Source organism: Malurus melanocephalus, unplaced genomic scaffold, assembly GCF_030028575.1.
Source record: "Malurus melanocephalus ecotype Western Australia unplaced genomic scaffold, MMel_1.1 scaffold_23, whole genome shotgun sequence".
Classification (NCBI taxonomy): domain Eukaryota; kingdom Metazoa; phylum Chordata; class Aves; order Passeriformes; family Maluridae; genus Malurus; species Malurus melanocephalus.
The window spans coordinates 1588527-1616300 of NW_026623255.1; the positions used below are offsets into that span (position 1 = coordinate 1588527).

The 27774-nt window shown below is 36.7% G+C and overlaps 1 protein-coding gene across 2 annotated transcripts in view; it reads right to left on the bottom strand.

Annotated features, from left to right (window-relative positions):
* The window catches only part of WASF1 (WASP family member 1), an 87359-nt gene that overhangs the window by 8899 nt on the left and 50686 nt on the right, over positions 1-27774 (bottom strand). For both annotated transcript variants that reach the window (XM_057390168.1, XM_057390167.1), the window contains exons 2-3: positions 19924-20084; positions 9080-9214 (exon numbers count right to left, since the gene is read on the bottom strand). In XM_057390168.1, the coding sequence (XP_057246151.1) occupies positions 9080-9214; positions 19924-20056 (268 nt within the window). In that variant the 5' untranslated portion in view covers positions 20057-20084. The remainder of the gene's footprint in view (positions 1-9079; positions 9215-19923; positions 20085-27774) is intronic.

Sequence of the window (27774 nt, forward strand, 5' to 3'; positions counted from 1 at the left end):
GCTGGTTAAAATATAAAGCACTACTGTTTGCATCTTAGGCATTTTACAGATTCATCTAGAACTACTGGCATGGCAAGATATTATCAGACTATGTGAAATCTTGTCTGTAATGTCATAGCACATTATCATCTATTTAGCTTCACAGGAAATTTTTCTCACCTAGACAGATATTGTCCCTCCTAAGAAGTTCAAAAAATTGCTTACTGTAGCTGTAAAATATTCAGTATTTCAGAAGTACCTAATAATATTTACCAGCTCCATTTCACAATCCTTTTGGTACTAAAAACKATTCTCTGTCTTGAGATACAGGTTTTACCTTTATGGCATCAGAAAGCCAAACTTTGCATTCCTTTCATGTAGGCAGCAGTTCCACTGAAGGCCCACGGAGATGACAAAACAGCAAATCGCTTAAGCTTATGTTACTGAGATCAATGGGCTTTAATGGGAGATGATTCTGTGTTCCAACACATGAAACTAGCCAAATGCTTTTTAGTCTGACCGTTTAATGAAGATGAGACTCCTCTGTCTAATTCAGGTRAGCCACCTTGACTTTTAAGCACAGTAGTCAGGAATAATCAATTACCTTTATGTAAGTTCCAAAGGAAAACAATACTATATGAACACAACACWTTAAACAGTGATTTTACCTATTTTTATGCACTTCTGTTAAAGCTGACATACCTTTTTCAATTTCAAAAGAGTTTTTTCTATTTAATTAAAATTTAGATAAACGTTAATGGAAAAGTGACCACAACTGATAAGCTTTGCACTTTCAATTCTGGAAACAGTATACCTRTTTAGTCTCATATTTCTCTCCCTCCCTGGTCTTCAGTTACTGCACCTGTGAAGTCCAGGTGTGCCTCAAAGCTACCTTTGCAACCAGCATTAGACTCCCATTAGATAAAGCAGCAGATCTTTTCACTAGTTTGGGATCTTTTCTTTTGTTAAGTCACAAACARTACTGAAAACAGTTTTCAGACATAGTAGCAAATACTCTATTTTTAGCACATACATTTTACCTATAAATAATTATGTTTATTTTGTAGAAACTGGTTGAGAGTAGTGCTTCTTTATGCAAGATGAGAGGACAACTCTACTCCTGCCCCTCTATCGCTAGGGCCTTTGACAACAATTTAAAGAAAAACCCATTTAAGCTGAAAACTGTATTATCACTCTGGTTCCTGTACCWCATACAAGCGTACACATGTATTTGTACATACACCAAGCTGGATTTCTGTTGTGTGATCACAAAGGGGCAGAAGGCAGGATTTTTTCCAAAAGCCTTGCAGTTTTTGGAATATTCTGTCTTCTWACCTAAGCATATTGGCAACACCCTTTGTGAGGCTAAAGATGGGATTTATTTGATTTTCAGCTTGGCTTTTGAAGGTTATTACAGTTGGCAAGGCTGTGTATTCCTGGAGAAGTTTCCTCCTTTTTACCCTTAGGTTCTAATACATCACAGTGTCTTTTATTCTTTTTAATACCTTTAATTAGCTGCTCAGAAGCCTTTTTAAGTGTGAGCAAAGCATTATAATGTATGAATGTCAGCTAGGAGTCTCAATTTCTGTAGGTATTTTTGCAGTAATAAATAACCTATATATTTTGTACCTGTCAYGAAGTACATGTTGTTGTTAGCTGGCAAAAGTTCACAGTTTTTCTAACTGAGGTTTACCTCTTCTAAAAACTTAAGTCTTAGATCTTTCTATACTTCAGCTGATTTTCCTTTAGGTTGTTGGTTATACAAATAACACCAAATGTACTTGTTCAGAGTTGCTTGGCAATCCTGCAAGATTTCTAACTATTATTTATTGGAGACCTTTCCAACGAAAGTAAAACTCAATATACTTCTCTTTGAACTTGTGTACTTTCTGAAGACAATGGAATCAATTTACTCCAATAAATAAATACTGTACTTTGGTTTAATATTAAAAGACTCACAGAGTATATGACACCATTTAATGACACTGTTCTATAAACTATTAACATTCCATCTCTTCAATGAGCAAACGCAGTCAGTCTAATCCAGAATTTCCCTTTTTTTGCTTAGAACTCCACTTTTTGCATMCATGTGCAGGGGTATAACACCTGGGAACAATCAATCACTCCCCAACAATAAAYGTAATTATTTTTGCTCTAAACCCAAGATACACAGCCAAGGTCTCTGCTGAAAACACACAACTGTAGAACTTCATGCAGCATTTCCTATGCTGACACGCACTAACAGGCATTCCCTGAAAAGCATACCATTGTTCCAGACAACGGACTACATTAGGGCAACTTCACTCAGGAAAAGAAAGGACGTGGCACGCAAAAGACAGAGAATCCTGACACGGATATAACTCGCCTACACAGAGGGATCAGGTAAATCCCACGTCGCAAACCCAGYGTAATCCCAGGCTGTGCACGGTTTGGCTTACAAAGCCACTTGCTCAGCTTGCCAGCTGGCCARGAGACAAAAGCCYTGCGTGGTTTACAGCCTCAGCRGGGGGAATACGTGAAAACCTGGCTGGTCCCGCAGCCACTYGGCTTTGGCTGACTGACAAACTGGCACAGCAAGGGACAGGTCASACAAACTGGGTGSGTGAATTCAGGTGTCAGTAGAGACGAGCAGCTGAAGGAGGAGTTGGGAAGGCTGCAGGCATTTGACTTGATGCTGTCAAATTTATGCAGTTGCTTAATTCCTGATTAGCTGCAGAATTTTCATATAGCCCATGATCCTAAATTTGGTAAGGATATATTTTTCTGAAAGTCCACCTGCTACACCTCTTGTGTTCACTGCAATTAACAAAAAAAGGGGACTWAAATAATTTCCTTAAATGTTGAGATATTTACAGTTTAACTTGAACGTTCATTCAACAATCTAAACAAAYGCCTGTTTGTCTTTATTGTGTCTGTTGTTTGAATTGTATGAAAAGATGTATTATATCAGCCAGTCTAACCCTCAGCACACAACAATATTTTCCACATAAGCAAAAATTGTCTGTCAGAGAGCTGAACAGCCAACCTTTTGTACACTTGGTTTTGAAAAAGAGATGCCAGTCCATTTTTACTTGTAATCAACAACAAACATGGGGGAAAAAAAGGATTTAAATCACAATCTGATGAGATACAATAACTGTGTATCTTTTGGGGTGAAGCACAAATTAAATAAAAGCACACGTGTAATCTACATATTAAATAACATTTTATCTCTTGGCAARCATCTCATTAAACTGCAATCCCCAATTTGTAGTAAAAGACATGTACACAGTGTCCTGACAGAAATTAGCTACTTTTAACTTTTCAAATATATTAAGCAATACATTTTACTTCATCAGAAGAAAAAAAAAAGGACTAGATTTATTTTTACTCTTTTACATTCATTCAAATACACAATTTATGATAGGTTCTAGGCCAAAAAATACCATTCTCCTAAAGACAGTAAGTAAATAAATAATACATATATTTCTTTTAAAAGCTCACTCTCCTAGCAGCTTCTGCAGAATTTCATCCTGACAACTTTCAAGACTGTAAACWTTTGAATGTCACAGCTGTGACTCCCTGCAGAACTAAATGACTACAGGAAATTTTATACAAATCGGTGGACTCAGTCACCCAAAATTCCCTTGCTCTGTTCAAAATCTCACCCAGTGATTTGAAAAGTGCAGAGAGGAAAGAATGACATTCTCAAATAAATTACTTGTAAATAMGTTTCTAATTAAAGGTAATTAATTGGTAGGGAGTGGTGCTATTGAAAATTCTCTTAAGGTAAAGATTTGTGTGATTCAGTTCCTGAAGACACTGCAATCTTAAAGTCTGATTTTGCACTTAATTTATTTTACATTTTTAATGATTATTCACTCAAATAATGACCAGAATGGCACACACATTAGGTTTCTCTGCCACCAGAGTACTCTGACTGCGGGTTTGATAGTTGCTAAGGAGAGAGATTATTTCTCTCTGAGAGATCAGACATGACTCTCTTTTGGCTTGTTCCCTGCACAAGAAATAGAAAATTTCTAAAACACTATTTTAAAAAATTCCAAAACAGCTAAAGAACTCCTTGGATAGAGAATGTATGTAGCTTAACTACTACAGCTTACTACTTACTACTAAACAAAAGGATGTAAATGTTAGAGCAATGATTTCAGGAGGGTTCAGAGACTGCTTTAAATGCAGCATGTAGGACCAGGGAGCCTCATGCTGCCCATAAAGATGATGTGAATTACCCACAGGCACTGAGCGCTGAATCTGCTGGTGAGTCAACAAAACCACCACATTGTCTGGCAAATGGTATTTTGTCTGGATCCTTCTTTTCATACACAAAATATGCAATATCATGGTCCTACCATGGAACTATTAAGCCTTGGACACACAAATTTCAAATTGATGTACTACTAAATAACCCATAAATTTAATCAAGTGCCTAAGAAAATTGGAGAAGGAACATTGAGAGCAGTTGGAGCCCAGCCCATCTGCTCAGTATCTTGAGAGGGAGACACACTCAAATCCAKCTTTAAGTAGAGATATGCAAGGAAAAGTGACCTACTATATAATTTAACAGTCTGTATTTGCCTTTGAGGGTAAAATTTCTAATGAATGAATTGACARTAGTGCTGTTCTCCACTTAGCATAGTACTTGTAGAGATCATGACCCAATTTTCATGTGCTCCCTGTTCTTAATTTTGATTACATTCATATTCTTTTATATTCAGCAAAATCTTCTTCAGAGGCTAAAGAAAGCGAGCTGCCCYTTAAACTGGGATTTCCTACCCTTTCCTTCTAAGTCTCACAATGGGCTGAGTATCCATACTTTAAAGTTGAACAAGTTTTTACCCATTTTCAGAAGTACACAGACCACAATTAGCTGTCAAGCYTTTTAGGTTTCTCCCCACCATATGCCACCTTTTTTTTTTTTTTCGCATAGCAAAACAACAGATCTCTTTTTGGCATCAGTCCAACCAAATTTCTGAGCCACTGTTGTCTTAATGACAGGGCAATATTTATAGAATGTTTAGAAAAACAACAAGCACATGTATTCATAGCCRGAAGCCTACTGAAACACAATTCACAACACTGTTTGATTCCTTTCCTGAAGTGTGCCAGGCTGCTCACCCACAGCACTTCTGCCATTAGGTTTATTTAAGTTGCTTGTCACAGTTGTAATAGATATGCTATAGAAATCAAGAATTTGATACACCGCCTTCGAGATTAAAATCTGCTCTGGTTTGAAATTTAAATAGAATTASGCAGCTCACATTGAAAGAACCACTAAATTGATACCAAAATATTCTGATAAACTCTGAGTTTATGAACTTCTGCCTTGATACGATTTATTTCTGATTCAAAACTATTTTCCTATGCCTCATGACACTGTACATCAGAGCTGTGCTGTGTATCAGCATTTCAAAAAAGAACCACATAAATGTTAAAATGAATACTCTTTTCAAAACTGTCAGATTTCTACAGGTATGACATTATTGACTTTTAGCAGTTCTTCACACCTAAAAGATGTAATTAAATTCACTTAATCAATTTAAAATAAATTTGAACAATTAAGAAAAATATTATTTTACTTATATAGTTTGCAAATATATGGACAGTTAGTAATGTTACTTATAAAGTAAATACTGAAATGAAAAATGGTTGCAAAGAAACTCTACTCAGGGTTTATTTTCTCCCCTATGAGGACACCCTATATTGCAGGGCTAATGAACCTTAGTTCAACTGTACAGCAAGAATGTGTTTTCTMAGTCCTAAAAGGACCTGAGATATTATTACTATTGGATATATATGGGCTTGTTTCCCATACAATTGAAATAAAGTTCAGTTTACTGAAGAAAAGCAGAGGRTTTCTTTTTTTCTGCATACAAATTTGGTATCTTCTGAGGGAAAAAACCCACATGTATATGAAGACGATAAAGTATTTTTTAAACACTATTAAAATATGAAATTAATATTGCTAAGAAATCAAGAATTTGGAAAAAGTGCAATAATTCAAACCAAACCAAGTTCATAGAAACTCTTCCATGACAGAAAAATTGTGCTGCCTCAGAAGTTAGGCTCATGAAGATACAATCTTAACCTTGGTTTTATTCTGTCACAGAGATAGTGTAATAATTCAAAATGAGAAAACACACAAACTGTTTAAACAAATTCAGAGCTTTTTATTACTCTGACTCTACCATAAACATCTTGTCAAGTATCTGCATCTCTTGCAGTGAATCTGACTTGGGCTGTTTTTGTTCATGCCACTTAGCTTTAAATGAATCTTAATTTCTTTCTCTTGTGTAATAGCATGGGCCCAAAGGAACCCATTAAATCTTCTATTACTGCCTCCTGGCAAAGAGCAGATGAGACTCCTTTCACAAGTATATCCCATTTTACTCATGCTGTTAGTTGAGTAGAAATACTGAAAGTTCCTTAATTCTTGCATAGAGGGTTAAAAAAGGTAAATTAAAGTATGTTGTTCACCCCACTTCATGCATTAATATTCTTCAGATATTCTAGTTCAGACTAGGAATAAACCTATTTCTGATGAATTTCTGAAGTCAAGCCCCCAACAGTATAGTGAAGGAAGAAGGCTTCCTGATCACTAAATTTTAAGAAAATATGCAATGTCCTCTCATCTCCTCTGTCCTCATTTGGTGACTGATTTCAGGCAGATGGTTGTGTCTAAGGAGCACTGGGTATAGCTCAGGGACTGGATACTCTAAGGTTGATAAAAACAGTCATTTAACAGYTCCTGAAACCGAGGACTGCATGAATTCCTCTGAAGTACTGGTAGCGACTGCTATTCCATGGTGTGAGACACAAATCCAGGGGATCAGGTTCAAGTCACACTTAACCACTTTGGACTTCACTGGGCAGACCTATTCCCAGCCTTGTTTCCTCTGATTGCAGTGTCTGTACCTTTCCTCAGCTATRGAGTTTAGCAAACACCACAGCATACACGGTTCTGTGAAAATGTGCTGGTATGGTGCATTGGGGACCACACACTATTCAAAACTACTTCAAGCAAATCTAATATCAAATAGTTACGGATTTTTGATCCTGAAACCTAGAGCCAAACTTGTCACAAGCCTTTTACACAGGATAGTACAATTCTCCATCTTGCTATCCTGTAACATCTCTGGATGCTTTAACTCCGTGGCTTAAAATGGTCTCTCCATTTTCTSGAAATGTCAATGATTAACACACTAGATATGATATATCAATATATGTCTCCCTCTGATAAAAACCAAAACTAGGCTGCCAGGAGTAAATGCAGAAATGCCATTAGCGCTCTGGAGTGTTACAACTCCTATAAGATTACAACTGCTGACAATTTATTATAGTGCATGGAAAAGATTTTTTATCATTATCCAGTCATAGCAAAAATGCCTTGGTTTGGGCTGGGAGAGATTTAATTTGCTCACAGTATCTGGTATAGTCCTGTGTTTGGGATCTAGGATGAGAATAATGCTAATAACACACTGACATTTCAGTTGCTGCTGACCAGTGGTCAAGGACTCATCAGCTTCCAACCACACCCTACCAGCCAGCAGGATGGGGGGGTACAAGAAGCTGGGAAGAAACACAAGCCAGGAGAGCTGACCCAAACTGGCCAAAGGGATCTTCCATACTATATGGTGCCATGCTCAGTATATGAGCCCACAGGGAAAGGTGTCTGGGAACTGGCTGGGCATCAGTCAGCAGGGGGTGAGCAACTGCCTTGTGCATCACYTGTTCTGTATATTCTAATATTACTATTGATATTTCCCTTCCTTGTCGGTCCTATTAAACTGTCTTTATCTCAACCCATGATTTTTACCTTTTTTTTCTTTTTTCCCCAATTAGCTCCTTCCTCCCACTGTGGGGAAGAGGTGAGCAAGCGGATGTGTGGTGTTTAACTACCTGTCAGGTTAAACCACAACAATTGGAAAAAGAGGTGCATGGGTGTGATTTATGCTCAGTTATCAAGAGACTTGGAAAATCCCATTAGTGTAAGAATTCCCCTAGGCAAGTCATGATTTTGTGGAAAATCTGTTACTAGCTGTGAACAGCTGTCTTTCAAAACCTGTTCTAAAATTAATGTCACGCGAAATACAGAATCAAAACTTCCCTTAGTCTAATTTTGCTACCAGTGAAATTTGATATCTATAACCAAAGACAGCCTGAAGACCAAGCTCTTGGTTTGACACTTCATTTTTTCTGTACACACAACTGTAATCACACAATGTAATAATACAAAATTATTATATCTAGACATTTGGAAATGTAGAAGCTTTCTATAGTTTAAAATTGGATCCCACAAGCAATCTGAAGTTATTTTTCATGATGGGATGTTCCTCTGCTTCCTAGGTTTTAACCACATAGTTTAGAACACCCTAAACTCTTCGGGGTTACAAGACTTTTCACAGTTCCACCTGCAACCAACAAATATTGAGGAAGGCAAAAGAGCTTCACGGCATTTAYGCATTAGGTGGTCAATGTTTCTGTACCCATCACAAAGCCTAGTCATCCTTTTAAATTCCACTCAAATTCTATCTTATAGGCGTGAGCCCCACCCTGATGACTTTTGAGAGTRCTTGTTTTCTCAGTGCTAACCAATATTTACAATACTTAAAGCTATTTAGGAGGAATCCAAGAGGTTAAGCAGCATCAATAAATGAAGCTATGCAACTATAACATCATACAGAAAGTAAGATGGCACAAGTTAAATGCAAAAATCCTGCTTGGACAAATGTTTACATCCCATGGGAATTAGCAGAAAGGTTTTAAAAGTGTAAAGACTTGTCTCCAAGAATTCACATGTATTACATAATATTATTAGTATTCCTAATACATATCACTATTGAAGTGATGGATACTCCTGTAGCTATTTTAATGTAAATTAATTAGTAACAGTACCATTCAGTAACCATGAAAACGCTGAGCTCAGAAAGCTGCTCAAGCTGCAAGAGAAATCTCTAGCAGAAATAGAAATGGACCTTTCTTATGATATTTGCTCTGCATTCTTATAAATATGATTTAGTCTATTAAACTAATATTTGTGTGTCACCAATCAGTGCTGCCTGAGTGACAAAAGCAGAAATCCTCCATGCAGGAGGTAACTTACATTCCTCTTCTTTTGGATCGAGTTGTGTAACACTGACAGACAGGCGATCTACACGTTCTTGTAAGGAGTTGACTCTAAATGAGAAACTGTGTGCTTCATTGAAAAGTTCACCAAATATATCTTCAGCATATTTACCTGAAACATGATAAAAAATAAAATTCAAGCATACTGCAAGACAGACAAATTATTTTTAACTATTTGAATTAAGTAATTCTGAGATGCATGAGTATCATGTGTAACAATTTGTACTTACTGAGCCCATTAAGAATCCTTTAGAAAAGCAAATAAAAGTTATATACTTAATTTGCAACTTACTTATCAGAAATGAAGTTATTCAATACACTACAGGACATATTCAGCTGCCATAAAATGATTTAACTATGCTGTTACACACAGAACAASACTGCATAGTTTCGTGGATATGTATAAAAGGACGACTTGCAGCATCTGAAGCTACTCCTGTCTGACCAATAACTAATCTTTAAATTTACCTCAATGCTTTTCTCAAAATGAAGCATAGCTTCCACTCCTGCTGGACAGAGGACTTTACAAAAATGGAAGATCAGATATTGACATCCAGGTGAATTAGAACCAGGCCATTCAAAAACACAGACTAAAATAATAAATCCCACTTTGAAGGATCAAAATTCTAGTAACTGACCAATTTTCACTGCAGTAAAAAACCCCACAACTAAAAACTCCTTTGTTCACATCAATGGACATCACACATTTAGCACAAAAGAGCAGGAGATTCAAGTATTATGAGAAAAGGATCAATAATGAATTTCTCTTCTGCAGACAGAGAGTACTCCACACAGTGCTTCTAATGCTCTCCAGACTCAGCTTGAGTAGTCTGCCACKGTCACTGGAAAAACCCCACCAGACTGCCCAGCAAAGTATGTAGCCACAATTCTGAAATACAGTGTGATAGCTTTCACAACCTTCTATGATACGGAGCATAYGTAATTCATGTACTGTTTGTGCACTTACGTTGGTTTTGGAAGCATAAATCTCACAAATTTCAAACTACCTGCTTTGCACTCAAGTTCTGACATGCATAAAAGGAAAGGATAGCTATGGAAATTCTGCCTTTGGTGAGCAATACATCTGGAAGYACACATAAAAACAAGGACATTTTTATTTAAACACATCAAAAGAACAAAAATTAAATCCCTACAGGTACTGTGGAAACTATTTAAAGATGCTGTGTAGTAAGCACAAGGCCAGCACATACCATTTATTAAGGCTTAGGTAACAGCAATAGAAAACCAGCATGACTATAAACAACAGAATATAAAAGGGGATATCAGAGGAAATGTACAGAAGAAGAAAATAGAACAACTAGCAAACTAACAATAAATATGCCTTCAAAGACATGAGGAACAAGAAAGCCTGCCAGGGAGTCTGCAGAGCTGACTGGCAATGMAGATATAAAGGAATACAGCAAAGACAAGAACCCTGTGGACAAGCTAATTTAACACTTTCCACTGGTGYTCACTGAAGGGAACTGGAGAGACCCTGATGGCAGAACTCACTGTGGGAGGCTCAAAGAAACTGAAGGGACGATATAAAAGTTACAAAACTAAATCAAAATTACTAGCAAATAATGGTAACAATTGCAAATCTCCTTATGCATGCTGAAAACCAAAGCAAGAAGGTTCAAAATTCTTTTCATGGAACATCTTGAGAGCTACAGACCCACAAGCCTGCCATCCAGATGAATTACTACAGATCATTATGAAGAACTGAATTAGAAGACATCTGGATGAATTGTGACAGAAGAGGCAAGAGTTTTTGTAAAGTGAAATCTCTGAATGGTTTATAAGCACATGGATAGAGAGCTATGATCTACTGAGATTTCCAACAGAGTTTAGAAAGTCCTTAATCAAAGAGTTTGGAGAAAACTTAACAGATGGGACATACAAAAGAAATGGCACAGACAAATAATTCCTCAAAAGGTAGAAAACAGGGTATAGGAGTAAATCACAGGTCTTCACTGTTGAGAAAGGTGAGTTTTATTAAGTTTCTGTGCTGGGATCCATGCTATTTAAGGTATCTGTAAATTACTTGAAAAAAAAAATATTTAAGTTTGCCAATGATACAAGGTCATGGAAAAGAAACACTTGGAGCATTAGAAAATACAAAGAAACTTCAGCGGGTTGGATGGAGAGGCTTCCAGGCTGAAAAGGGCTACAAGAAGGGACATCAGTAGGAGTATGCCACATGCTGTCTTGCTCTCATTCTCRGAGCAACTGCTAATAGCCACAATGAGAAGCAGATGAAAGGCACCCACATTCCTGGAATCTTTGTCTTATAGCACAAGTCCACAGAAAAATATAGATGGAAAGTTATTAAAAATCTTCTCAGCTGGCAACTCACCTAACATAAGACTTTCTAATATATGACTTGAAACTCTCAAAAGGTTATGTACTTTAACTTGTATTCTCAAGCAAGAGAAATTACTTAAAAATGTGATCCACTAAGAACAAGATTGCTAAAGTTTTAATACACATATACTAAAAAATTTACGTGTTTCAGATAATTTATTCAGAAATGTTAATTTTAATTAGATAACTCACAGAATATTTAGAGACATACAAATTAAAATTAAAATCAAATATAAAATTTCATGTATAGAATAAAGAATTAACTTAGGAGCAGGGCTTTAAAATGCAGCAACTTCCCTTTTGTAGGTGTATTTTAAGGCTAAAGCTTTATCTGTATCATTTCATCAGGCTTACAATTCATCTACCTCATTAATGAGATCCAATTGCAAATAATCTGTCTTGGAAATCTTTTCATTATGTTGCATACAGCCACAAACATACTGCAAGGAATAATTTGCCTATGCTTATGAACACTAATCCTCAAATGGGAAATACATTAAAAACAACCTGTCGTGTTTGAAGTGGCATGCCAACCATAATATCTCCACTACATCTCTGTTGGTGGTCTCTTTATTTAACCAGAGGTATATTTAACCAAATGCTACTTCCAGCAAAGCAAAATGTTTGCTTTTTGTGAAATGTACAACTTCAATTCCAAAGAATACTATATGTGAATGTACATGTATGTGCAGAATATTCATAATCCAGTATTTGTTTGTGTTGCCATCTCTGTGTATTCTGTAGGAATGTATCTTCAGTTTTGAATGCATTACAAAGGACACAATTACAGGTGATAATACTGAACAAAGTGTCACAAACTCAAATAAGTCAAAGAAAGTGTGAGAAAAAAACACGTTAGTAAACGAAGCTGATCTCATTCCACACAATTTAAGGACAGTACGTTAGAAGAGTAAGAATGCAAAATTAATTCCATTATACACAATGAATATTCCAAAGCAGCATCAACACTTTGGAAAATTTACAATATTATGGGCCTGATGAAAAACTCTACTCTTGTTTCTTGCAGTATAATAAAGAGAATTACAGTTCACTGTGACAATTAAAATATTAACGCCTTAGGATCTTGCTCACTGTTGGATACATAATACCAGATCMGAAAGATCAGTGGTCTTGTTTGCCTACTAAATTAAATGACAACATAGACTTCTGCAACTAAATTAATTCAATGTCTGTAAAAAGCTTATTTTACTGTATTTGCAAAGCTGCTTAGCATTTATTTTTATTAATACAGCATTTAAAAAAAATTCATTTAGAGGATACCTTATTATTTAATTTTAATTAAGGAATTTATTATTCACTTCATTATTCTTTTCATAACTGTTCCTTATGTATCAAAGGGCTCTGATCACAATTAAACCTTCAGCAAGAAAGAGATACAGGAATGCAGCTCTCTCTGGTGTCAGTCAGTATCCTTTTTTGTGACAGCTGAATAAAATGTCATGGAAACAGTGTTCTGTCCTTCCCTCAATAACATGCATGTACTTTGATGGCTTTTTGAGCAATTATTTTTCTGGCTTTTAAAACAGACCTATGAGCTGAAAACAGAACAGTAGCTAGTAGCTACTAACGGAAAATAGAATAAAAATTATACTGCTTCCTGCCTTCCTCTTTTATTATAAATTAAACCCACCAAAACATGTATCATCCACTCCTGTTCATTACCATGGCAATAAGTGTACAATGGCTTATAAAATGCAAAAAAATACTGATCAGTTCTACAGTGCTTTGCTTTCACCAGTTATTCATTCTAACTTGTTTTTTCTCCTAATTTCCCCCTATAATTTCTTGAGCATCTGTCCAGCCTCCCTGGCCTCTATCCACAAATATATGATTACTAACTATCTAACACACTGAAATGAAGGGATATAAAGTAAAAGAAATGGGGTTTTTTGTCTTATTCTGGGGGACTGGGTATGTATCAGATGAACTGAAGTCAACCACAACCACATCAGATTCTGGGCAGTATTTCAGGCTAATTAAACAAAGCGTGACAAAGAGATGTCTTCAAAGACTTTATATTGTGTTGTACAAGTTCCTAGAACCACACCAAGGATCAGGGCATACATTAGCACCCCCCTCAAAACTCCACTCCTTAAATCCACCTGAACTCTGACATTCTCAATGCTGTATCTGCTAGCAAACCCTAAGGAAAGAYCATTTAAATTAAACATTTTGCACCGTTAGATCAGTTACCAACAGATTTAGTTACAGGCTCTCAGACAAGGAGCAGGATATGAATCCTGAACCAGGACTTGTGGAAGAAACTACTTTMCTATCCTTTTGCACTGTTAAAGACAAAGAGCTCCAAACTCTTCAACTGCACCTCAACCTGAAGCAGCAGCATCCTGCAGATCAGTTACAGCATTGGCAGCCTTGGTGAAACAAGGTCTGAATTTTATGTAGCTACCTGGATAAATTAATTGACCACCCACAGTCCTCAAACCAGCATCATTTTACCAAATTCAAGAGGATGACTGATAAAATTCAGGCCAATGCAAGGTGCAGCAAGCAGGACAATCAAAGTAAGACAATTGTTCAATATTGCCAGAAGTAYTCATCTTAATTAACTTAGTCTTAAGTGATCTGTCAGACTTCTGGGGCTCAGTGGTCTGTGTGTGTGTGGGTATGTGCATGTTTGAACATTTACGAACTGACAGTCTAACACAGTTCTCACTGGAATTAGATTATAAAAATACATAATATATTAAGTATGTGGTGAGATTATTAAGTGCAAAGTGTAATGAAGGACTATGTCACTAAATTTAATATTAATAAATATTATTTGAGATTAAAATAGTAAGTATGCTGATATATTGAATTACACAAGCCTTAAAATAATATTAGTTTAAAAATACGGGTTTGGCAATCTTTAAAAAATATGTAGAAACTGATAAAACATCTGAAGGAAAAGGTAAGAATTCAATTTGTTACCCATGCTATCATTTCTTGATTTCTATTATTTCATTTCTGTTTACACACTAAACAATATTTTTGTCCACTACATTTTCTAAAAAATAAAGATACAAAACAAGAGTCGCTGTAACACCTGTCATGTCCCACAGCACAATCCCTTCCCAATATACTTACACTGCAAAATTACATTATTCACTACTGAATAGTTCCTTCCTATATAATACAGTATTTACTAGAAAATATTCTCTSAGGATAATTAGATACTACATAAGCCACTAACAATTTACAACCAAGACCCCTTTATAAAGCAAAACAAGAAATCTATTCTAAGTCTATTAATACATTTTTCCTCCTCCATTATTTCTGACATGTAATCTAACATATCTGTTGCCTGTTGATTCAGCTTCAGTTCTTCACTACATAATTTAATTTTTAGAAAAAAACAAGATATCTTTGAGTCTCACTTGAAAGTCTGGGCTTACTTCTCATCAGGATCATTTCAATCTCACAGCTCAGTGATTAGGAAACAGACTAAAAGCTAGGAGCTTGAACTTGAAGATAAGAACCTTGGTAGATCCTTGGGAACTTCATTGGTTATGGMTAAGTAAGCTCTGAAAAATGATGTACGAAATACTTAGCACTGATGCTAATTAGAAACTTTCATTATGTAGATGTGAGGGCAGTCCACAAGGACTCTACCAAAGGATTTTAATAGGAGTATCAGAGTACTGAAGAGACAACTTGATTCCTTTAGCCAGGAAAATTGAACCAGACACTTATCAGACAACCTGACCAGGGCATAAAAAGTATCAAATGAACTTTATTAAAGGCCTTATCCAGAGCAAGTCTGATGGTCCTTGTTGTCATCCAAAAAGAATAAGGCAGCCTTCAGAAATCTTCAGCCATGGAARTCTGAGATATCATTTGTTAGCTCTTACTGGGGATGCCATCAAGTAATCTAGCTGAGATTATCCATTATGTATTCAGAAATCTGTGAAAGAGACTACTGAGAGCTGGACTTATGTTGAAGGAACCAGTGTTAAAGATAATTTTATAGGGAAGTCTTGCCCTTCCTCTCATTTCTGATATAACCTGAAATCAGTGTTTCATGTAGTTAAGGAATTAATGACAGGTGGGACTTTTTTTTCTGCTAATATGTAGTTGTTTTCAATGAAACATTACTGACCCTTTGCTCATCCCCTCCTCACCATTTGGGGTGGACACAAAACAGCATCACATAGCCACTGCTGCAAAGACAACATCAAGAAATCAGATGGAAGATTTTGAGAGGATGGGGTGCTCACAAGCTGAGTAAGCCTTTAGTTTTCAAGTCCATAATTTCCTTACCCCATGTGCACAAGAATACTTTCTTTTGTGTTCCCTAGCAAATGTACTAATAATGAAGTAAGAGGAGTGACTAATGAAGAAAATTCACAGAGAATACTGGATATCCTCCTGAACACACTGAAAAGGAGGATGGGCAGGATAGGAGTAGACTATAGAATATAGTAGAATATAGACTCCACCAAGAGTCTATATTTTCTGGAATATAGACTGACTGGAACTCCAGCCGCAGATGTGCAGAGACCTCCTTCCAATCATGCAACATGCAGGGACCCTACCACGTGCTGAAGGTGCTGTYCAGAGAGGCTGAAGAGAGAGGCTGGTCTTTGAGCTCAAGAGGTTCTAAAGATTCGTTGCAGTCTGGACACCTCACTGCTAAGCATTTCTGGAGAAACATTTCCCACTTACTGAATGTTAACACCTTAAGCCATGGAAAACAGAAGGTTATCCTGAGCTGAGCAAGTATCTCTCAGAGGATGAGAGAAAAGTGTCTCTCACAAGATGAAACTCTACGGGATGGCATGGTAAGCAAAAATAAGAAAGAAAAGTTCAACACATCTGAGAAGAAAAAAAAAACGGGGAAAAATAAGTTGCTCTAAAGTGAAGTTTTCGCTTCTGAAAACCAACAAATAAGGCGCAAGGAAAAAAATTACAAGAACATGGTAAAAATAGATACAGTACATAGAAAAGAAAGAGGGAAAAGGTTACTAAAGGTTCAATGTTAAGTGAAAATTGCTTTCTCTAACATGAAAGGCACTCCAGTTTAGCAGAATTATGCAGCATTCTCTTAGGTTATGCAGAGGTAAAGGAAAAACTGGGGAATKACATCTTGCTATGATTGAATAAATCTGAATGCCTGCAATATAAATATGCATTGAAGGCACATACTCAAAAAGAGAAATGTTCTCCTTCCTAGATGGAGGTGTCAGAGACCAGAGCTGAGAATAAACCCCATCAGTCAGGTTTCTTATAAAGCAATGAGATTCTGTGTCTATGGAACAGCTGAATTAAAGGAAAAACAAGATTGGTCAATAGCTGTGAACAAAATGAGGATGCCACATTCACACAAGAGAACTATTTATTTGCCTTCTAACAAAGGCACAGCTGCACAATGCYGTCAGTTGTGTTCCACATATGTGGGAATGTTATGGCCTGACATACACTAACATAACTGGAGTACCAATGTATGTGCAATATTGCTGAAAAAATTAGGCAAGCACTTCCTCTAAGCAGATAGTGTTAGAAAGAAGAATGGCTAGGAAAATCAGATAGCTGTTGCTGTTGTCCAGAGAATTTCTGTTCTGCCACAGTGCCAAGAAAAGCTGTCAGAAAACGGATCCTTTTATGAAGTAAGAGAAGACTGGGAATAGTCAGGGGGAAAAAATTACTTATTGGCAATTTTGTATGTTGTATCAAGACAGACTGACGTGTTTTCATGCTCCAGGGATAAAGGCAAGGACTATCACTCAAAATAGAAATAAATATTTTGTCCTTTCATCTCTACTACTTTTAAAGGTCAAAAAAAATCTCAAACTGAACAATTAGAAGCAGCATTTAAATAAGCTTGAAAGGATTGATAATTTGTATGGAGACACATGGTAGCTATCATTGATGTAAAGCTCTTTTAATTTTTCTACTGAAACAGGAAAACAGAAGTCCTGTCACTTCATAGATATTGTTTCTGCATGTATATCCTATTTAAATGTAGTATCCAAGATCACAGAAAYACAATCCTGTTCAGGCTGAAAAGACATCCATAAGTCATCTAGYCCAACACCCTGTGCAAAGCAGATCCAATTAGATCCAGCTGCTTGACTAATCCAGTTGAGTTGYTAATATCTCCAAGAAGGAAGATCTAATGGCTTACATGCCAAAACTCTATGCTTASTTTTCCTCAATAATGACTTTTGATATTGTTTGAAGTACTGGATGCTCCAATTCCATGACAGCATACCATGACTGTCAGAAGAAAGGTTAAGACTGGTTAGTCATGAGAATCACAACCATAATGGCAAAAGATTGACCCTCTATTTGAGGGCCAGTAAAAGAAAAATGGTACAGGCAGAAATGACGATGACTGATTGCTAATCAGGTCAAAGATCATTCATTTAAATTTGCATCATTTTACCATCAAAAGCAAAAGCAGCTTTCATTTAAAGGAAATGAAACTCTCAGTTTCCATCGTCAGAGTGGAGACTCATTTCATCTACAACTTAAAGGCTGATTCTCAAACATACACATTATCCCCAGAAAACAAAAAGGGAAGGACTGCAGAGTAGCTGGTTGCCAGGGGACTGCTGCGAAACCATGCCTGCTGGCTGTGACTCACAGGCAACCACTAAAATTTATCTGCATGTCAGCAGACCTTGCTGTACAACCCTAACACTGATACACCCAAGTGAAGGCTGGTTATTTGGGTTTAAGCATGAGACACAAAATTTCTATTCCAGAACTCGTGAAAATTTTAAGGACTATTTTGCAAAAAATGTTCTATTTTAATTGTAGGAAAAAAAGTTGAGGGTTTTTTTTTTTTTTTGTTGAAAACATACACAGATTAGGATAATATCACATGTTTCAGGGAAGAACCACATTGCCTTTACAAAAAGGAGTTATACACAATTATGGTTACTTCCTTTGCAAGTGTTTCTCTGTGCTCTACATTAGGCAAACCATGTAACACATGTGAGAGCACTCAATGGATATTCCTAATTTTTTTTCCTTCCTTAATTGAGTGCTTTCAGTTCTAATACTGCTTCATCCTGACCTCCTCCGAAGCAGCAGCACATGCACTGTCACATATAAGCTCTGTATACCAAGAAAACACAGCAAAGGCAGCTGAATAGGTCAATCTGAGACCATGATGTCAAGTTAGAAGTTACTGCTGGGATTTTTAAGGTCAAATAATATTTCAAAATGAAAAAAAACAAAAATAAATTTGGCATGCCACCTACAAAAGCAAATTCCCACAAATGAAGTGTATAATCAAGTAAGGACTTTTAAAACACACAAATTGAAATAAAATAATATGATATTAATAAGAGCGACTTGGAAGGGGAGACTAGTACACAAGCAGCTAGWCTGGGWAAGGCTTTTGGCAGAATGAAGCAAAACCACAGATGATGATCATAAACTGCATCCTAATATGATRTGCTCTTGATTCACTGAAAAGCATTCAAACAGTTTAGTATTTTCCTGTGTTGCCATAGCTATATTAATAACATTCATATTTATGTGCTGTAAGCATTCCTGTCTCAGTTGCATAATTCAGTGTCCCCAATTTAGTCTTCCACCTAATGCCACCCTAACAACTTTGAAAGGCTGCCACAACAGACTCACCATATAGCATATCATCAAACCAATAATTAAATCAATCTAATCAACAAATTAGGCTACATCACCTATGACTCTTAAGAATATGATGGAGCTGAGAGACTTTTCAYATGATAGAGATATATACATGAACATTTAAATATGTGCTGTGTTGGTAGTCTTACTAATGTCCTAGTGGTTAAAAAGCATTTGTAGTATTGGAAATCCAAAATGCTATCATGCTGGTTCATCTGATAACTTATTAAGTTTCTGTAACTTAGAGAAAAAACAAGCCAGAAATCAGCCTTTTCAGCAAAACTCCTTCAGAATTCCAGAGCTAGAGAAGTATTTACTCCTCTCAAGTGCACCAAGGGTACAGTTGTTGACAGAGGGAGAAGAAGGAAGAAAAATCTTTAACTGTTTGAAATAACATGTAATAATTACATTTCTGGTTTTATTATTTCAAAAGGCAACCACTTTTTTTTTTTTCTGAATGACCACAACATGACCAAGGGTTTCAGTTGAGARAATTAAGCAACCAGTGATATATTTCTCATTAAGTCATGTTCTCTACTCAAGAATTGCTCTAAGGTTTGCAATTTCTGGCTTCATTAACTACCAGCTATCTTTTTCTAAATACCAGTCATGTTCCACTGGTAATARAAATACATGAATGAAGTGTTTTAAGATGTGTTGCGAGAAAAATTCCCTTCTTTCACAGAAGTCCTTGCCAGTCACTATCCACAAACGCAGTACACTCCAAACCCAGTGACAATTTTCTACTGAGAACTGAAAAGGTGTTCATACTTCAAACACTGCGACTGTAAAATACATTCATTCTAAATACAGCTATTAAGACAATGTACTTACTTAGGCTACTCAGTTGTCTGATTATATTTGCCAAGGAGATATTGGTGACACATTCCAATTCATTTTTGATWCCTCGGGGCAGAGCTGTGTGGCACAAGTGCCTGGGGTCTATGTTCCTTTTTACCAGCGGCATTCTGAAATGTATCAGAGGACCAGCAAACCTGCAAAGAAAATAAGACACAATAATGTCAGAAGTTTAATTGCAAACATTTTAAATTCAGGTTATGTCTGAAGTTAAATCAACTAATCCTAACAGATAAAAGTAGCTCCATAGTATTGATGGAATTCATTGCTCTATGAGTAYATAAATATTTTCTTCTTTGCCCAGAGAAAGATTATTTCATTCTCTCTCTTTAAATCTTTACCTGATTYGGATTCCAGTGAAGTGACAAAAATTTTTTTACAGCTCTTGTTTTTCTCTACACCCACCCACTCAAAAAAGACAGGAAAATCTTTGCAGTACAAAACCATTCAAGAAAGATTGTGTTCTTGATGGACTACTTCCTTACTCAGGGCAAGCAAAGTCCAACAAAAAAACTCTTTTTATTATGAGGTCAAAGTCAAACTAGTYGTCCATTATGCTCAAAAGGCAGATATGATTCATTCATTATGTCATGTTACCAGCAGGAATCACCCTTCTAATCTGAACATCACTTCTAAATCATACCTAGTCAAGGCAAGAAAAGAGAAGATGTTTCCCTTCCCCCAACACTGCTACTGACAAAAAATTCAGCTAACAATGCATCTTCCAAATATCAAAGTCTCCACAGYAAACTTGTAGGGCAATATCCTCCAGGACTAAGAAAATTTACCCCGTCACCCCTTCCAAATCCAACTGGCAAATACAGCAAGAGTCTTTACTAATTCTACAGACAGCATAAGAATCATCTCAGGCTGTGAATCCCAGGCTTGTAATTTTCTGCAYCCATGACACTGATTGGAAGGAGTTTCCAAGAATGCAAGTTATATCCATCATCTTATTAGTGTTGCRTATTAAGAACACTTTTCTTCATGAGAAACTGGTTCCCTAAAACTCTGCATTTTTTCCGTCATTCATCATGTAACACTCTGAATGACCAATGCAAAACTCACACTTGATACACAGAGAATGGATACATTTAGTAATGGTATAAATTAGTCCCCCTTCCCACAGAAGAGATTATACTTTCTCTAGGCTGAAAGGCAAACAAGTTTTCCACAATGCAGTTCTAGTTCCTCAACCAGACAGCCTGTCTGGTCCATCAGCACTCTGCTTAGAAGTTTTATCCCAAAACATTCCCAGGATACTGCCAGGGCTATGTGTTGAGACATAAATGCACTTACCCTACAGTATATATTTAGCCACTGTTATCCTTACTTGGTCAAAACTAAAAAGTTTTTTTCTTGCATAATWGCATAAGGTAGAGCTGAAATTTTGCTGACCTAGAATGACACAGTGAATKAGAAGAGGCAAAGGTGACTGGAAAGGAGTACTTTCACCTCGCAGGCTGCTTAGATTTCTCCTTGCCATGTTTCCTGGGAGCATCGTCTTTCACTGAAGCCAGGGCTCGTAGCTGAGGAACCCAGGTGGGATCCTTAAGTGGACCTGAGAAACACCTCAGTGTTTCCAGGATCTGATTGCATCCTGYTCATTGCATTTTAACATCATGTCTGTCGCCCTTATTTTCTAGACAGAACAATCTAAAATATTTTATGCTTTTAATTTACTTTTATTTTCTAGAAATATCCCAAATCTTTCTAAGTATCTAAGTGCWGAAAAGCTAGCAGTTACATACAAAYKAAATAAAATTAAAAGAGCAAATCTGAACACTGTCCAARATAGAAGCTGGAAATGAATGATAGAATGAAAAAGTGTTTATAAACACGTAAATACAGGTTTGTTATCCTGGTTACCCAACAGAAAATAAAGGAACCATTCTGTCACTGTCAAAGAAATACAACTAATGATATGTGAGCAATGTTCTACAGAAGCAATTAAATATTAATTCCAAAGTTGAGCCCTTTCTTGATTACTGCTTTAATGACARTGTTGTATAAACATCACAGTAAATAAGTCTTTTAAAAATGGTCTAAAAAAGTATGTAAATATTTTCTCTGAAAAATTTCATACTTCCAACATTTTCTAATATCTGAATAATGCTGTTGTGGCTGTCYTACACAAACATATAGTATAACAAGTACAACAAGGAAAGGTAGCAGTAGGAACACTAAATATGCTAAAAGGTGTAGTTTTCAAACAAGAAAAAACTTGGAAGGGAAACAAACAACAGAAGATATAATTGACACCTCCAAAATTATGCCTCATATTTGAAAACTATGCAAAGCCTGAAGAGAAGATATTTACCAGGTTCACACAGAAACAAAACAAGAGAAGCAATGAAAGAAAATATCACTCAAACACGCTTAAAACAAAGGAAATGGCATTTCACACAATGTTTAATAAATTCTGGAACTCATTCCCACAGGATGCTGCATACAACARAAATACCTGCTGGTACCCACAGGATGCTGCATACAACARAAATACCTGCTGGTAATTTGTCCACTATGGACCTCATATTCTTTGCAGTTTGCTGCAGCCACTAGAAGGTCTTGATTCCTCCCCAATTGTAACCAGTGATCCCAACACAGGGAGCAACAGGTGTGCAACAGCAAATGGAATTTTACTGTACCCACACAATTTCTTCACTCCCATAAAAGATGTTTTTCCTAATGTAGCTCTTAACAAGAAAGCTGAAAAAAATCTGAAATCATTATGTGTATTATGTAGCTTTGGAGCTGTGAAAGAGGAAAAAACAAAACAGGAATCATTACTATCCATTATATCCTTTAGCAAAATGCAAAAAATTACATACACCCACCTCCCCCCCCCCACCCCCATAACTCCCAAACCATGCATTACCCAAGCCACTGGGGCAACAAAGGAAAAATTCATTCCTAGATCATGAAATCCTGTTACCATGTCACTCCCGAGTAAGCCCTGGAAAGTGTTCATAACCCCAGCCAGGCAGAAGAGAGAAGCAGCTTGTCAGTGCATAAGAGGATCCCTCGGTTGAGAGGTTACATGACACCTCCTGAGAGCTKTACAGCTCTCCTGTCACACAGGTCTCCCGCCCCCCAGCTCCGCTACTTCCCAGCTCAAAACTCAGGGAGGAAAGGCAATTTTCAAACATAACCACCTCCTCCTTCCTATAACTCCATGCAAATCTTCTGAGGCTGCTCTTCTGAAGTGAAGTGGCACCAGTTTACACTCAGCTAACTGCAAACACTTTGCTCCATAGTGATCTTAAAATGAAACTTTTCTTTACACAGAGATGCCAATGTATTTTGTAGAGCCACTATTGAAAGCTCTTCTGCCCCACTTCCTATACATCCTTTGAAGCCCTCTCAATCCTCTTGAGAAGCCAACTCTAATCTTCTTTGCAAAACCCTTYGCTACTTCAGTTGCACAATGGCCAGCGTAAACTCATCGCCCTCACAYATGCTTCAAGTGTGAGTACAGAATACGACTGTGTGTACACAATGCCTGCCTAATGTTTTTGTTCAGTAACCATGCTTTCAYACATGATTTTTTAGGAATTAGGTAWAATGTTSTAGTTGCTTTTCAATTAATTCCCATTACTTAAAAAACCAGCAAAACAACAGCACTAATGAGAGCTAATTAAAATGTTTTCAGAAGAAMAGCATTAATGAGATTTGACCACACTTCTTTCCAAAAAAGCAAGCTGTTGAGTGTGTTGCAGTCCTCTTCTAGGAGTCTTAGGGGGTGAGTGAAGCTCTTCTCTGTCTCATACTATTTCCCAAGCTGTTGATGCTCAGAGAAGACCCTGGTGAGCACTGGGACTGGAAAGAAGCTACCATTTTCCCTTCAACTTGCTCCCGTGGAAATATTTCAGAATTGCAAGATGTGTGGAGAAATGTTACATGACTTACTAGAAGCTGGTGAAAAATCTGAAATGTCAGCAGTCACAGTAACGATTCAGGCTTTCCAACAAGTACAGAAAGACACATAGGAATGAAAGCACAATAATAAGATGGGGAAAACAAACTAACCTGCCCAAGAGTTTAACTGATAATTAAACTACGCTTCAATTTCATTTTCAGAAGACTCATTTCATGATCACATGGTTTTTATTAAAGGAAGTTTACTTCTGATTAGGTTATATTTCATCCTGACTAAAACTGTCATTATTTCCTTAGCATTAATGAAAGTTATTAATCTATATTTTTTTCTATACTGTATCAATAATGCAGCACTGAATACCCTTGCTTTGATGGAGTAAATTTATTTCCAGCCATTTCTGGAGTATATCTTTAGACTCCAGTATTACCATACTACTTGTAATTTTCATTTAACAATGTGCAACAGCGATGCCTTTCATATGCCCCATTTAATTGATCACATTCCAGCTGCTGGCAGAACAGACCACAGTTTCAAATGCAACGATCAATTTACGCTTCCCCCACCCACCCTTAGAAACAAAAATAGAATATATAATAGTTTTTATATTTGCTTACATAATCRTGTACTAACTGCATCTACGCTATACACAAGCTAATAAAAAACCTTAAATGTGTTAACAAATCTGGTAAAATYGGAATTGCTAAGTTAAAAAACCAAGCTCACTCTCCTGGCAAATTGTCTTTTAATTATATTACAATATATCACAAGTCATACCAGTTGCAGAAAACCCAAAGATGAAGTTCTTATAATGCACATTCTCTACTATGGAAGGCAAATGTGCAAAGAATTTGTGTTCCTTGTTTTTCTGCAGCTCTCACTGCAAGATCAAGATCAGGTATAAGCTCAAGAAGAAGCAGACACCTACAGTGTGGTGTCCAACAAGTAGGCCACAACCACCKACTGCTGAGTCAACATAATGATTTTCAAACTCTAAAGGCAACTAACATACCTTAAAGGATACATCTTAGAACTGACAAGATGACAACTGACATCTTAAATTGGCAATTCAACAGAAATGTGTTAAAATTGCAGTTTTGAAATCCTTTCTGTTGTGAACCATGTCACAGAATGGAAAACCTTATCCTTGGAACACTTCCCTCAAATCTCAGTCTTCTGCAACTCACTTTCAAAAAAAAATTCCAACTGCAACTAACTAGGAAAAGACTTTATTGTAACTAAAAAAACATGTAAAAGGAAAAAAATGCAGAATATATTACTAGAATGTGATGTTGACGTCACTGCTGTTTAAGAACAAGTGTAAAATGAATTGTTTACATCTTAAGACCTCCTACACTAGATTGTCTATTCAAAAAGGTTTTTACACATTTATAGAATCATAGAATATCCTGAGATGAAGAAATCCATCAGGATCATCGGATCCAGCTCCCGGCCCTGCTCAGGACACACCAAGATTCACACCATGTGCCTGAGATGTTGTCCAAACACTTCTTGAAACCAGACAGGTTTGGTGCTGTGACCTCTTTCCCAGGGAGCCTGTGCCCAACCATGCTCTGGGTGAAGAACMTTTACCTAATATCCAACCTAAACCTTTCCCAACTCAGTTTCATGCTGTTTCCTCAACTCCTGTTACTGGTCTTAAGAATTTGATCAACCTAAGGAGCAACCTATGCCCCTACCTCTACAGGGCATAGAAAAGAACCTGATAATTTCTTTTTTAATTAAACCACAAAGTTACTACTAAAATCTTTCATATTTTACTTGTAGTCACAAACAAAAAATTCTGTTCCACATGTAAAAGCAGTAATAGTCTCTCAAAAAGTTCTCTAAATATTCTGTTGCTGAACTGAAGATAAGATTATTCAGAGATAGATTGGTTTTCACAATTTGTTAATTACTGTTTAGCTAAATACTTTCCTATACAATGTTATTGAGATAGAGCCTTCAGTGACCCATTGACATATTAATCTATCTCATATAACTATAAAATACATCTAAAATTAATTTGTAATTTTAATTCTGTATTAAATATTGACTGACTTCTGTATTGTTTCAGTTGTCTGTGGCAATTAGTATTTTCCTCCTGTAGAACAATCTGTAATCATCTCAGCACATCTGTCACAGCAGCTAAGCAGAAAAGACAGCACAGTCATAAGTATGTGTAGGACTTGAGTTCCACTCAATCTCTAAGGTATAATTATAGTGTTAAAAAATTATTTTTCAGCTACCATCATCCAGCCAATTTTTTCTCAGATGTGTGTCACAGGTCTACAATCTCTCCCTTGTGCCTGTATGCACACCTGCACACACACAGGAATTCATCTTTAAAGCACATGAAGAAATACTCCAAAATCAATTTGGATTTGATTACAGACACAAACCACATCTACCTCCTTGTCAGAATTTGTGAGTTTAATATTTATTCAGCTAAACAAATGGGGGAAAAAAGGCAATAATTTTTTCCATTGGAAGAGAAAAAGCTGTATTTTAAAACCTATGTACATTGTGAATATCATGAATTAGTATCATAAAAGTGATGGCAATTTCAGCAAGCTAGGGGTGGAAAGAAATTGAGTAATTAATAATTTGCATGCTGACTTTTAAGAGCTTTAWCTGTGATAAAACAGCTTTTCAAGAAAATCTTAGCTAGCTACTGTCACTGGGATGACTCTGGTGATGGCAGTGACAGCAGAGTTCTCAGTGTGGGCAACAGTGCAAAATACGGCTCCCCAGCAGCGATGCAGCAAGTACAAGCTCATTAACAGAAACAGCAGCAACATTCCAGGAGAGCAAGCTGACACACCAGCTCATAACTGCAGGGGCTACCTCAAGTTTTAGAGGAAAAACYAGCATATTTTCAGTGAGTGAGACTGCAATCTGGGTCAAGTCAATGAGCTCTGTGTAACAAAACACAGCATCATAGCATGCAGCAACACTTTCCACCCTGAGAGTCCAGCCCTCAGGGCTTCCACACCATTTCCCATTCTGCTGGAGAAACATTTACTGTTCCACTCTGGCTACAACCCAGCTCTTTAACTTCGGGCTTTCCTCAATGGCCCCGCTCACTGCTCTGGAATTCCTCCCACCTGTGCTTTGTCCAGGCTGCCATTGGCCCCTCTTGGCCCAGCAGGTGAGATGTCACCATCATTTATACAGTTATTATACATCARTTATCTTCTCCTCTCCTCAAGCCCTCATGAAAACTTTCACCCTGATCACATACGCAGATCAAAACCATGAAGTATCCTAAATACAAGGACAGACTATTCAGGTCAATATTGGTTTCTTTTTCTCAATAGAAGTACAAAATGCAAGAGTGTTAAAATAACAGCATGTGGATTTTGCAAATCTCATCCCTATCGTTAGRCAGAATTCCTATTAATGAAATGGAATTCAAACACAAACAATTCAGAGTGGAGCAGCTTACTAACTGTGGCTTTTCAAGATAGTTTCTTTTTATAAGGTTAAACTCAGCTTGATTTCACATAACTGAAGTTTTTTCCTTTGATTTCATCTATGATTTTCCAGAATACAAACAAGTACCTACTGATTTGTCAATTTATTAAGCATCAATTGCTTTAACAGTGTTACTTCCTTCATTTCSCACTACCTTCCCAACAGCTTCCATCTTACTACAGTGTCTTTTAAGTCATTCATGTCAACTTCAACAAACCTACAGCAAAAGAAAAAAAAAATCCAGCCATCATTACTGCAGCTATTTTTCTTGCTAATAACTGTCAAAATACCTCATCTTAATAAAGAAGCTATTTAAATCAAATTGCTCTTGGGGAAAAAAAAMMCCAAACTCTAAACAATAAAAATAAATCAGGTTCAACACTACCTACCCTGAACAGCAGGACTGCTGGGGGCAATAAGGCACTAAGCCAGTTACATTTGTGGCTTMTAGACAAAATTCAATGAACAAAACT